This window comes from Rousettus aegyptiacus, unplaced genomic scaffold (genome assembly GCF_014176215.1).
Source record: "Rousettus aegyptiacus isolate mRouAeg1 unplaced genomic scaffold, mRouAeg1.p scaffold_m13_p_15, whole genome shotgun sequence".
Taxonomy (NCBI): domain Eukaryota; kingdom Metazoa; phylum Chordata; class Mammalia; order Chiroptera; family Pteropodidae; genus Rousettus; species Rousettus aegyptiacus.
In genome coordinates this window covers 28,795,566-28,810,194 of record NW_023416290.1, presented here as the reverse complement: position 1 = coordinate 28,810,194, position 14,629 = coordinate 28,795,566, and the positions used below count along the sequence as shown (strand labels likewise).

Here is a 14,629-nt window from a genome sequence, read left to right as displayed (position 1 = left end):
CATTAATTTTATTTTTCTGTTTCAGGATCCTACATTTCTCTGTCCTTGTTTTTTATGACCTTGAGATTTTTAGAGAGTACTTGTTATTTTGTAAGATGTCCCTTAATTTAACTTTGTCTAATATCAACTCCTAATTAGATTGAAATTATGCTTTAATGAGAAGGATACCACAGTTGCAATATACCTTTCTCAGTGTGTCATATCAGGAAATACATGATATAGTATTGATATTAACCTTGATTACTTGACTGAGGTGCTATCTGCCAAGATTCGTTATTGCAAAGTTAACTGATTTTGTATTTTTAATTACTAAATATTTTGGAAAATGCACTTTGAGATTATGCAGATACCCTGTTTTTACTTAAAACTTTGTTTAGTAACTTCGATATCCATCAGTGAGTCTTGGCATGTGACAGTTATTAATGTGGTGTTCTAATGGTGATTTCCTGTTTCTCTCATTCCTTTCTCATTTGTTAATTATCCTCCTGTAAAGAAGAATGATCACTTTTCCCTCATTTACTTATTCAGTTATTTATATTAGTATGAATTCATGGACATTATTGTTTTTCTTGTATAAAAATCCAGTATTATTTATTTTATTGTTCAACTTGTGTCACTGATTTTGGTTCCTCTCATTGGATTGGGCTAGGAAATACATGTATGTTCCCTAACTCATGAATACATACACATCTACATTTATTTTTGCATCTATTTATTTTTTTGTGTGTAGTTTTAAAAGTGAGTCTGTACTGAGACTTTTACTCCTGTGCAACATCTGAAAGTTGATTCTAGCCTTCCCTGTTACTTTGTAACCCCATTCATATTTTATTAGGTGTGGTCTTATATACATATTGGTAGATTTTGTACATATGCATAGATTTAGCAAATGCATAGGCCATGTGTTTATCACCACAGTTCCATGTAGAGCAGTTTCATCACCCCAATATTCCAGTGTTCTACCCTTTCATGGAAAACTTCTCTATGAATTGAGTAACAAAATACCAAAATTTGGTATTACTGTAATGTTTTTATTTTAGACATTCTAATAAGTGTATACTGGACCACAGTTTTTGATAGACCATGGATTTAAGGCTCATTTGCATAAAGTTATACGTAGAGGCTAGTAATTGGTATAGTTTAATTTTGAACCCATGCTTTTTCCATTAGTTGTATTATCTTTGTGTTTAATTTCATTCCTATTTATTATGCCTTGTTCATTATTTTATAAAGCTCTCAACAGTAGGAGCCCTATCTTTCTCTCTTTTGTATTGTTTTACCAAAGTCTTGTATGCTGGTTTGTCAGACTCTAACCACATTTTTAAAATACAAACACTGCATGTTTACTGTTAACATTTATTTTAATTTTAGCTAATTATATTACAACTTAAGGGACATAATTAAATATTAGAATAATTTGCTCTTGAAATTCTTTTGATCAACTAGAAATGTGTATGTGTATAGAATAATTTTAGCAGGATTGTATGTTCTCATTATATATATACATGCATATGTAAATATATAAATATATATATAATTATATATATATAAATATATATATATAATCAATATTGTTTGTTATACTTGAAATCTGTCTATATCGGGTTGGCAAACTATGGGCCACAGGTCAAATTCAGTTTACCACTAGTTTCTGTAAATAAAGTTTTATTGAAACATAGCCAGTACTTATGTGTCATCTGTGGCTGCTTTTCCACTATACCAGCAGTTCAGTTTTTGTGACTGAGACTGTAGAGAGAGAGACTAAGTTGTGTATAACCTGCAAAGTCTAAATTATTTACCATCCACCACTTTATCTAAAAAGTTTGCTGACTCATCCCTTTTCTATACTTTTGATTTTCTTCTGTCAAATTACAATGTCATAAAGACATTCATTTTTTTGTAGTTATATAAGTTAGGCTTTTTGGTCAGGCTTCTGAGATAACTAACTTCTTTATGTTAGAGAAATCACTAGGTTATAAAGAGTGTAAAAGTAGGGAACCCGTAAGGTTTTTTTGCTAAGTTTTATATCTTTATTATTTGGGGAAAGTTCTTTAAGAGCTTAAAGCTTATATTTAAAAGGAGATGTCAGTTGCTTTGTTACATGATTTGCATACATAGACACATGAGAGTACTTTTTACATTTTTTAAAATGAGACTAAATGTTATTTTGTCTGAACTAATGTAGTTTATTTCTCGTATTAGATTTATACATTCAAATTTTAAGACATTTTCTCTCTATTTTCTTTCCAGTTCTTTAAGGAAAAACAGTAATGCTCTGCATAGTTTACTGAAACGAGTGGTCAGTACTTTTAGTAAGGACACAGGTGAACTTGCATCTTCATTTTTGGAATTTATGAGACAAATTCTTAACTCTGACACAATGGTAAGTGCATATATATATGTATATTTATATGTATTTGGTATTTCTTAAATTTAAACTTTTGTCATAAAAATCAGTTGGCTTCAAAAATATCTTGAATAATGTTTTTTGGCACTTGGAACTTAAAGTAGTATTTTTCTCTGTGCCCTACTCTCACTATAAAATTAGGTTTCTGATTTATTAAAAAAGAGATGTTAAAGAGAAGAATTAATTGAACTCTAATTTATTAGACATTTTAAATTTGCAAAATCCTCTGACTTTGCAACCTAGAGAAAAATATTACATGTAGGGTATCTTTTTACATAGTTGTACATTGAGTTATCTTGCTAGTAACTTTTCATTTAGAATAGTTAAGTTTTATCAGTCTTTTAATCAAGTATTCACTTATCGTCATTTAATTGAGCATTTGGATGTTTTGGATGCTCTGATTTTGGGGTGAATGTAAAGTTTATTATACTAGACTATTTTGGATTCATCATAGATATTAATTAAAGATTATTTCCCCAACTCTTAAAATCTTATCGTTAAAATCTAATGAATACTTTCTCTCATTAGTATTTTACAAAATTACGTTTTAGATTGAAGACACAATTCCAGAAGCTGTTTATAGGCCTGCTTTTAAAAAATGTTTGTGGTCAAATAAGTTTGGAAATATCTCCCTGATGACACTTAACTGCACATTAGTATATCATAAGCTCTAAAAGGGCCTGGGTATATAGAAACTTACTTTATTACAATCTAAAGCAGTTTGCCCAAACATATTGCTTGCAAAATACTTGTGTGAGAGTGTATGTGTGTACACACAGCTGTTAATGTTCAATGGATTAGTATTCTGTCAACACTGATTTAAGAAATGCAGTTTATATTTAAGATTTCTGTTTGGGAAGAGTTGTAGAGGACCTGTTTAGTACAATATTACCAAAATAAAGATAATATGGGATGATTTCATAAGAAAAAATTAAGTTTATATTGAGGATATTTACTCCAGTAAGCCCTTCTTGGCTGCCTGTTGCATTTGTAGTTATTGTCGTGCCAGTTTTATCAGCAAATTATTGTTTATTTTGTGTCTTATATAGTTTATTAAATGATAAAGTTTACCAGATGCTCTGATTTTAGAAGATTGGCATATTTAACAGTAGGATGGTAGCTACCCTAAAGAGATTTTAGTTTTACTTGATGGAATACTGCTTATTAGTTTTACCAGAGCATGAGTGACATGTTGCCAATAGATCAGTATGATAGATTTTCTTACACGTCGTCAGTTAAACAGTTCCTAATTAAAAACCACTAACCAGTGTTAATTCATGTTATCCAGGATCTGCTGGGTACTGCTGATTAATGCTTTTATTCTTTTCTCATCAATATATTCCCTTTTCTTACTTCCTTCATGAGAAGATCAGGGCCACCTCTTTAATTTTGAAATCCTTTCACTCTCCCCTAGATGGTTTCCCTGTTATTTTTAATCTCTTGTTTCCTTTCTTCATCAGAGAAAAATGTTCCCCTGCATTACTTAATTTCCATCTATCACATAGATCTTCTTCCTTCTCATAGTCTACTTGATTCCTTTTCTCTCTTTCCCACCTCTGTTTTTCCTCTCTCTTAGCTAGTGGATAGAATCTCTGAATATCCAAAATCAAATTAATTATGTTCCCCCCTAAACTTGATTCATGTTTTATGTGCCCTGCATTTATACCATTGATCTTTCCTGACCTTCAAGATAGAAATCATGGAATAAGAGCTGAATTTACCCCTTTTGTTCATCATCTTCAGCAGCTGCTCATTCTTTGTCGGTTTTATTCACAAAACCTTTCATACTTTATTTCTTCTTTTATATTTTACAACTGTTACCTTAGATTTCTCCTTCTTGCTCCTTTTTTTGTAACATTTTTATTTTGTAACATTTTATAATCCACATCTCATAAAACTCACCCTCTTAAACTTACAATTCTGTGGTTTTTAATATATTTATGGAATTGTGCAACCATCACCACTATCTAATTTCAGAATGAATTCATAACCCACTAAAGAAGCTCTGTACCCATTAACAAACTCCCCATTCCCCTTTTTACCTTACCCTACCCCTTGGCAACCACTAAGGGGATTGTATTGAATCTGTAGATCAATTTTGTATTACTATTTTAGTACTAATTAAGTCTTCATGTCCATGGATATGGGATGGCTTTCATATACTCAGGTCGTGTTTAATTTCTTTCTATGATGTTTTGTAATTTTCAATATATTCTTGTACCTCTTTTTAAGTTTATGCCTCTAAATTAGGAAATTTTAAAAAGCTGTTATAAATGGAATTGTTTCTTAATTTAATTTCTAAATTGTTCTTTGTGTTTAGAAATAATTGTTTTTGTGTATTGCTAATGTGTTCTGCAACCTTGCGGAACTTGTTTATTAGTTCTATTAGTGTTTTTAGTTGTGTCCTTAGGATTTTCTACATACAAGATCATATTACCTACAAATAGAGATAAGCTAGTCTAACTTAACTTTCTTTCCAATCTGGATACCTTTTATTTCTTTTCTTTCTTAATTATCTCTCAAGAACCTCCAGTACATGTTGAATAAAAGTGGCAAAATTTGACACCTTTGTCTTGGTCCTGATCTTAGGGAGAAGACATTCAGTCTTTTATTATTAAATACGGTGTTAAATTATTCATAGATGCCTTTTATAAAATGGAAGAAATTCCCTTCTAAATGCTTTTTCTGTGTCTATTGAAATGACCGTGTTTTTCTCCATATTTTACTAATTTAGTGTATTACACTGATTGATTTTCATATTAAACTGTCCTTGTATTCCTGGGGTGAATGTCACTTTAGTCATGAAGTGGAATTTATGTATGTTGCTAGATTCAATTTGCTTCACTTTATTGAGGATTTTTGGGTTTGTATTCATAGGAAGATTAGTCTGTAGCTTCTTAGGGCATTTGTCTGGCCTTATATATTGAGTTGGAACATGTTCTGTCTTTTATTTTTTGGAATAGTTTGTGAAGGATTCTTGTTAGTACTTTAAACATTTGGTAGAAACTAGAAAGTTAAGTCATCCTGACCTGGTCTTTTCTTTGTAGAAAGTTTTTTTTTGATAACTAATTAAATTTCTTTAGTCGATATAAATATATTCAGATTTTCTGTGTCTTGAGTTAGTTTTGGTAGTGTCTGTCTTTTTAGGAATTTGTTCCTCTTCATTCAACTACATTGTTAACTTGATGGCACATAATAATTTCTAAAACTATTTTTGTTTGTAAGTTTCTTAATGATGGCCCCTTTTCATTCTTAATTTAAAAAATTTGAGTCTTCTCTCTCCTCTTCCCCAATCTTTGGTTAGCCTAGCTAAAGGTTTGTTAGTTTTGTGGATCTGTTCAAATAACCAAATTTTGGTTCCTTTGATCTTTGCTGTTATTTTTCTGTTCTCTATTTCATTTATTTCTGCTTTAATCTATATTGTTTAATTCTACCTCGCTTTGGGGTTAGTTTACTCTTCTTTTTCTAGTTTCTTAAGGTGGAAGGTTAAGTTATTGATTTGTGATACTGTTTAACGTAGGCATATACGGCTATAGATTTCCCTCTGTGCACTCTTTTGGTTGTTTTGGTTTTGTTCATCTCCAAGTATTTTCTAATTTTCCCTGTGATTTCTTCTTAGGTGCATTGGTTATTTAGGAGCATGTTAAGTTTTCACGTATTTCCTAAATTTTCATCCGTAATTGATTTTTAATTTTATTCCATTGTGAAATCATATTTTGTATGATTTCAGCCCTTTTAAGTTTATTGAGCTTGTTTTGCAGCCTAGCATCTGTTCTCTCCTATTGAATGTTCATGTGCACTTGAGAAGAATGTGCCTTCTGCTGTTTCATGGAATCTTCTATCCGTGTATTTTACTATTAGTTGATTTAAGCCTTCTATTTCCTTGGTGTTTTCTACCTTATTGTTCCACACAATACTAAAGTACTGAAAGTGGGGGACTGAAGTCTTCAAATATTATTATTGAATTGTTTATTTTACTCTTCTATCAGATTTTGCTTCATGGATCTCAGTACTCTATTGTTAGGTGCATATATGTTCATAAATGCTATGTCTTCCTAATGGATTGACCCTTTTGTTATTATAAAATGTCTTTTGTCTCTAGTAATAACTTTTGTCTAAAGCTTTATATTGTGTTATTGGTATAGCCACTCTCGCTCTGTTTTGGTTATTGTTTATATGATATAGTTTTCTTTACTCTTGTTCTTTGAACCCGTTTGTATCTTAAAGTGTGTCTCTTGTAGACAGCCTATTATTGGATTTTGTTTTATATTGTTTTGCATTCTGCCAATTTCGCCTTCTTAATTGGTATATTCAGTTCACTTTTGTTTAATTATAAATAGGTAAGATTTACATCAGCTGTTTTTGCTGTTTACTTCCTATATATATTTTTTGTTCCTCTTTATCTCCACCCTGTCTTTTGTGTTAAACAGATAATTTCTACTGTACCATTTTTATTTGTTTGTTGTTTCTTTTGCTTTTTAAAAATCTTATTAATGGTTGCCCTGGGTACTACATTTAACACCTTCATTTAATACACCATAGTTCAGATTAATAGCAACATAATTTCAGTAGTATACTGCTACAATGTAGCTTTATTCCCTTCCTTTGTGATATTACACTAATTACCCTTTTATAATGAGCCCATCCACACAATTTTATCATTATTGCTTTATTCTGGTTTTGAATTCAGATATAAGAAAAGAGTTACAAACAAAAATTATGTTTATGCTTTATTTTACCTGTGAACTTTTATTGACACTTTTATTTCTTCATGTGGTTTCAAGTAACTGCCTGTTGTCTTTTGATGTTAGCCTGAAGGACTCCCTTTAGTTTATTTTTGTACCGTAGGTCTGCTAATGATGAATTCTCTCTCTCTCTCTCTCTCTTAAATCCTGGGATGGCTCCTTCATTTTGGGGCATAGTTTTCTGTCAGTTACAGAATTTTTGTTTGATAGTGTGCTTTTAGCACTTTATATCTTCCTACCGCATTATGGTTTACATGATGTCTGATAACAAATCAGTTGTTAATCTTGCCAAAAATCTGTTTTTTTAGTTGAGTCACCTCTCTTGCTGCTTTCATTGTTCTCTCTTTATCTTCGGTTCTTAACAATTTGATTATGATGTGAATAAGCGCTTATTCTACTTGAAGTATGTCGATCCTTTTGGAAATGTAGCTTAATGTTTTTCTTCAAATTTGGGAAGTTTTCAGTCATTATTTCTTCAGATTCTTTCTCACTCTTTTTCTTCTGGGACTCTTATTATGTTGGTGCTCTTGATGGTATCCCGTAAGTCTCTGAGGCTATGCTTCTGGGTCTTCATTGTTTTTTCTTTTTGTTCCTTAAAGTGGGTAAGCTCAGTTTACTAGTCTTGAGGGTCACTGATTTTTTTCTAGCTCATATCTGATGTCGAGCCCCTCTAGTCAATTTTTCATTTCAGTTATTGTACTTTTCCACTCCAGAATTTATATTTAGTTTTCAAAATAATTATCTCTTTATTGATATTTTCATGCAGAGTGTTGTATCAGTCTTCTTTCCAGTTCTATCCAAACATTTATTTCTCTGATACATTGAGTAGTTCTGTGTGAGTTTATATTTTCCTAAAGCAGACATCAGGTCATCTCCCTCCACTCTACAATAACTTGTGGTATCTAGAGAATAAATTCCAAACTTTCAAGATTATTCAAGACTATTCACTGTATGGCTGAAAAGTTATCTTTACAGCCACTTCTCCCTTAGAAAACAATTTATACTATGCCATCATCCTAAATCTTATCTACTTACACATCTCTCCTTGGCCATGCTTCTGTGTGTCTCTTAAGTTACTGGTCTGCTGTGTCTATCTCACTCTCTCTCCCTCCCCTCTTCTCCTTCTTTTTTTCTTGGTTAAACTATAATCTGTTTGTAGTGCCTGTTTTAATGCATCCCAATTTGTAAAGCTTTTTGAGATTACTTTCTTTTTGTATACTTCGTAGCATGTTATTGTGGGCTTTTTAGTAAATTATTTATATGACTATTTACTATTTCCCAATCCACTTTCTGAGTGTTAGCTCACTTAGGTAAGAAACCATGTCTTACTAGCTTATTCTCAGAGTACTTGTACAGTGTCTCATACAATTTAATAGCTGAAGTGCTTGACAAATAAATAAGGAGATTTGAAATGTTATCACAAATTTAATAGAATTTTCATTTTCCTGAAATCTCTGTAGATTATAGTTTTAAATATCTTCTTAGATTTTTCTTGCTACTTCTCACAGTAGTATATATATAGAAAACTTCAAATTGTGCTAAGCTTAACCCTAGATTTTCTAATACTGCTTTTACTAACAAGTGGATTGGCATTTAAAATGCATTTTATTTTGTTCAAATGCTTTCTGTTCTCAAATCAAGTACACCTTAGACTCACACAATGATATATGTCAATTATGTTTCAGTAAAGCAGGAAAAAAACAATTTTGGTTTATAATAATGAAAAGTACAGAGAGATGAATATTTTACATCATTTCAAATGTTTTAATTAGTTCATAATTTTTCATCCCTCTCCCAGTCTTTTTTGAAATAGATTTTATTTTTTAGAGCAGTTTTAGTAAAATTGAGTGGAAGGTGTAGAAAGTTCTCATATACCCCTTACCATCTCCATCCCCATCCCCATCCCCAACCTTCTATCCTTCCCTAATATTGTTTGTACAGTCTCCCCTACTACTGTTGACCTACTGCACCACAATGGTACATTTGTTATAGTTGATGAACTTAGATTGATAGATTATTATAATCCATGTCAAAGTCCATACTTTACACTAGGGCTTACTCTTGGTTGAATATTCTTTGAGTTTGGACAAATGTATAATAACATATAATTCACCATTATAGCATTCTGCAGAATAGTTTTACTGTCCAAAAATCCTCTGTGCTCTACTTTATTCATTCTTTCCTCACCAACCTCTCGCAAGCACTGTTCTTTTTACTATCTCCATGGCTTTGCCTTTTACAGAATGTTATGTAACTGGAATTATACAGTATGTAGCAAGTCTTCCATATTTTTCATGGTTTGATAGCTCTTTTTTTGTTGTTTTTAGCATGGAATAATATTTCCATTTTCTGGATGTACTGTATCCATTCACCTAGTGAAGGGCATTCTGGTGGTTTTCAAAGTTTGGCAGTTGTGAACAAACTGCCATAAATATCTATGTTTCAGTTTTTGTGTGTGTGGACATTAGTTCTCTTCCTATCTTTTTTTTTTTAACTGATTAGGTCTTTTTTTAGTGATCTTTAAAAATAATAATAATTGTAATATTTTCTGATTCAGCTGTACTAAGCTTCCCATCTCTCAGTGAAAGTGGTATGAATAACTAAGAGTGAGGAAAGAGGCCAGATAGATGCCTTGATAATTTGTAATCTGTTTAATATACTTATTTTTGTTAAATATATTTAGTTCCTTAATTTATACATTTTATTAGCATTTATGGGGCAGTTCCTTTAAAGAGAACTGTTCACAATAGGTTTCTGTTAGTGCACTCTCATTATTCTTAACTTATTTCCCTTAATTTTTTTAAAAAATAAAACACTATCATCAACTTACCCTTCACCCTGACCTCCAAACAGAGCAAGTAAAAACCCTTGTAGTCATGATAGTTTATTGAATTTCTCATTAAAATTGTATGACTTCTTAATACAATATAAGTGACTTTTTAGTCTAGTGTTTTCTGAAAGGAACCAAGTGTGCTTCAGGCACAATATCACTGTGAACAGGAATCTGTTTAAAATAATTTTCATTGAAATATGTCCAGTTACAGGACAAATGATAGAAGCTCCAAATAAAATTTTAATTGTTGACGCCTCTTTAAAATACTAAATTCTCATCTGGATTGGTGGGTGTAGTTTCCTAAGAAACTGTATTCATTTTGAGCCATTTAAAACAGGGCCGTGTTCTAACATTTGCAACTACTTAAGTGTTCTTTCGTATGTGACAATATGGAGGGATTTATTATCCAAGATTTGTTTTGCTGGATAATTTTTCTAGTATTGAATTATTATAACTCCAAAATTCATTTTATTATGTGGCATACTTCTTAAAGCAGAAACACTAACTTTACTGCACAATAGGATATGGTCTTAAGCATGATAGTTGCTGTTTCTTTGTTTGCCATATCTCCAGAAAGATAAATTCGAATTCCATCAGTTCTATGTTATAGCAGGCGTTTTATTAACTTGAATTAATAATCAGTATGTTATGTGTCCTGCATGTGCCAGTGTGTTTGCCACTGGATATTTTTGTTGAGAAATCTTGATGTCATTACAATTGAATGCATGCATTTAATTACTTATTTTGTGAGTCTTACTCAAAGAAAACTTATTTCAGCTTTGAGCTGCTAAAACCTTCTTAGAATGAACCATTTATACTGATGTAAAACCAAAACATTGAGGGAAAGATTGCAGCAAATGGCTTAAGTATCTGAATAAGTTTGGAAGCATCTTTGCAAATTACGCTGCTCTCAAATGTAACTTGTGTGTGACATTTACAGGGATGTTGTGGAGATGATAGTGGTCTCATGGAAGTAGAGGGAGCTCATCCATCACGGACGATGAGTATTAATGCTGCAGAGTTAAAACAGCTTCTACAAAGCAAAGAAGAAAGTCCAGAAAATTTGTTCCTTGAACTAGAGAAGCTTGTTTTGGTAAAAAAGAAAAAAACAAATAAAAAAAGTGCATTCCCAAGACGTATTTTTGTCTCCATATGACTAGTACAAGTTTTTCTAGTGACTTTTTAAAATAGTGAACTCTCAGTTGAGTATTTATACCATTTGAAATCTCTTTGAGTTTATCATTTAGAGTAAAGTCTTCTGTTATGAATTTTAAGGAGTAAATGAAGGCAGTACTTTTTGAATTGTTTATTGTTTGAGTGCAGAGTGCCCCCGGCTACCTACCATTTTTAAGAAATAAAAGTACTTTGATGCTTATATTAATATGTTTAATGTTGTTGATAATTCCCCGATGGTACTCCAAATTTCTAAGTAATGAAATTATACAGCTTTTCTACTAAAGAATCAGTAGATTTGGGGCATAAATGTTCAAGTTTTATCTGCATCTTCTTATTCTCTTTTTGTTTGTATCTAGGAACATTCAAAAGATGATGATAATCTGGATTCGTTGTTAGACAATGTAGTTGGACTTAAGCAGATGCTGGATTCATCGGGGGATCCTTTACCTCTTAGTGACCAGGATGTAGAACCAGTACTTTCAGCTCCAGAATCTCTCCACAATTTGTTTAACAATAGGTAAAATAAGCTATATTTTGTGGTCGATGAGTAGATATTATATATTTAATGGCCAGGGTTTAGATGGCACCAGCAAACTATTTTTCTATAACAGGCCAGATAGTAAAAATTGTAGGCTCTGCAGGCCATGTCAAACCTCTGTTGCACATTCTTTTATAGCCTTTTGTTTATTCTTTTGGTTTTAAAAATACTTTAAAAATATACAAACTATTCCTCGTTCCCAGGCTGTTTAAAAACAGGCCAACAGAATGGGGGCCATAGTTTACGGATTGTGATACATGCTTCTTAATCTTTGGAGCGCTATACTTTTAGAGTATAGTGACTGTTCAGTGTAATGGAATTATTCTCTGGATTTAGAAAGATTAAATGTGGGTAGTTTCTATACATATTGGTACAATGTCCTATGCTTGGCCCTTTAGAAATAAAAGCAGTGCTCTTGTTTTTAAATTTATTTTTTTCACACTTAATTATTAAATAGCTTTTTGAAAGGAGTCTTTTTAAGTGTTAATTTTACTAATACTTTACAGGATAACATTTTTAATTGTACTTTCCACAGATTTTACTTAGACAATAAGCTAAAATATTTGATTTTGGAATTCTACTTTTTACCAAATACTTTTCCTGTTCCAGGACGGCATATGTACTAGCCGATGTCATGGATGATCAATTGAAATCTATGTGGTTCACTCCATTTCAGGCTGAAGAAATTGATACAGATCTGGATTTGGTATAATTTATTACTAAATATTTAGAAAAACATTATTGTTGATTTTTGTTCCTTTGCGCATTGTTGGCTCTAAAATAGGTTTCATATTATATATGGCTGTTAAAAGTGTTTGGGGATCATTACTGCATAGTTTTTATGTTAGTTACCCACTTAATGGTGTCCAGGACTCTGTTTTTATGCTACATGTTTTGCTTCTTTCTGGTTAGTGTCTATATTTATGAGAATAAGACATTGTAGGGGAAAATCACATTTTTGCATAATTTAAGTACTTTGTTTTTTTATGTTTGCAGTATAGAGAATAAAGTAACCCACAAAATTATAATTTATTCCTGTATTTGGGTTTAAAGAGAAGAATGGTGTTATGGTATCTGCTCTTAATTTGGGGAAATGTAAAGAATATTTGTTAGAATAATATAGTATGAATTGAAATTGATGTTTTTAAACATAGTGCTGAATATGTAAGAGTATAGTTACACTAAGATTTAAAATTTAAGGTAGTCTATTTTATGCTTCTCAGAGATGTATTAGGGGAGGATGATTTCAGCCACATCTTATTGTACCATATATATATTTTTTTCCTGGTCAAGGAAATAAATACATTTGGATAATGCCTAGTTCAAAAAAAATGTTAGTATTCACTATGTGTGTTCAAACTGAGAGAACAATTCACATTGAAAGTATATTTAGTGTATTGAGGTCTCCTTTTCTTTTTTAAAAGATCACATACAATTCAATTTAAATTTTATTGAAGAATTTCTTTTTTTAGTGTAAATTGTTCAGTGATTCTTTAGAACTGTGCTGTTCGATAGAACTTTGTATCGGTGACAGAAATGTTCTGTAATCTACCCTGTCCAGTATAGTAGATACTAGCCTCATGTGACCTTTGAGCAATGAAATGTTACTAGTGTGATTAAGGAAATGAACTTTATTTTGATTTACTTTTAATTAATTTAAATTTAAGTAGACACATGTGGTTAGTGGCTACCTACCATATATGGTGTAACAGTTCTAAAATATTTGTGTTAAAAGTTGTTGTTTTTATAACTTTATGTTGAATCATAACTGTGTTGAGATGATAATTGGGTTTAGGGAAATTTTAGTTTTGATAAATTTGAATAAAACTTAAGTAAACTTAATTTTCATTTCTCTGAATGTAAACTTAGGTTGGAAGCTCATTAGATGCATAAAACTGTGACATCTGAAGCACAGAATCCTTTTATAGCAGACATGTTGATTATACAAGGCTTACAGAGTATGCTCTTTTCAGATTCTTTTGGAAAAGTTATGAGTATACTACGTTGTTAATTTATATAGAAAAATCCTGAGTTTTTTGTCAAGCAGGAGAGGTCTCTTAGATTACAAGCACATTGAAGAGGAATGCCACCCTCCTCCTCCCCTCAAAAAAAAAAACAGCTGAATTTCTAAGATTTTTTTTTTAACTACCATTGATGTTGCTTTTTGAAAAGATGAAGGAAAGAGGCAGACCTATAATTTATTATGTCATATAATTTTAGGAAATAAAAATTTCTATAATCAAATGTTACACCAATAGTTAACATTTAAGATAAGTTTTTCATGTTTTGTTAATGTTTATGACTGTAGGTAAAAGTCGACTTAATTGAACTCTCTGAAAAATGCTGTAGTGATTTTGACTTGCACGCAGAATTAGAACGCTCATTTTTGTCAGAACCATCATCTCCAGGGAGAACCAAGACCACTAAAGGATTCAAACTTGGGAAGCACAAACATGAGACCTTTATAACTTCAAGGTAAAATTTATTCTACTGAAGATCTTGATTGTGATCATTAAAGTTACATATGTTAATGTATTTTAAGATAGACACATAGCTATTAAAGGATAAAGGAAGTTCCATAATAATTGAATCATGAATATTGTTTGGAAAGTTTTTCAAAGATAATAATTTGGCTGGGACATATCCAGTACAATTGTTAAATTATTCTAATTTATGAGAGTTTGGAAGGTTTGAACAAAAGTGAACTGTCTTATTTTAAATAATTATTGGTTATATTAATAAAAAGTGAATACCATTCTTAGCTGGTTTTGTTGTATTTCTTTGGGAAGTACAGGCATACCTTGTAGAGATTGCAGGTTCTGTTCCAGACCACTGCAATAAAGTGACTATCATAATACAGCGAGTTATATGAAATTTTTGGTTTCCCAGTGCATATAAAAGTTATATTTATACTATCCTGTAGTTTATTGAGT

General features: G+C 31.3%; 1 protein-coding gene across 2 annotated transcripts in view; it reads left to right on the top strand.

Moving 5' to 3' along the window:
- Positions 1-14,629, top strand: part of VIRMA (vir like m6A methyltransferase associated) — a 55,486-nt gene that overhangs the window by 38,094 nt on the left and 2,763 nt on the right. The window contains exons 17-21 of one of the 2 annotated variants that reach the window (XM_016156056.2): positions 2,248-2,380; positions 10,923-11,075; positions 11,515-11,675; positions 12,306-12,402; positions 14,005-14,171. In XM_016156056.2, the coding sequence (XP_016011542.2) occupies positions 2,248-2,380; positions 10,923-11,075; positions 11,515-11,675; positions 12,306-12,402; positions 14,005-14,171 (711 nt within the window). The remainder of the gene's footprint in view (positions 1-2,247; positions 2,381-10,922; positions 11,076-11,514; positions 11,676-12,305; positions 12,403-14,004; positions 14,172-14,629) is intronic. The other variant, XM_016156057.2, reaches the window with a different exon arrangement.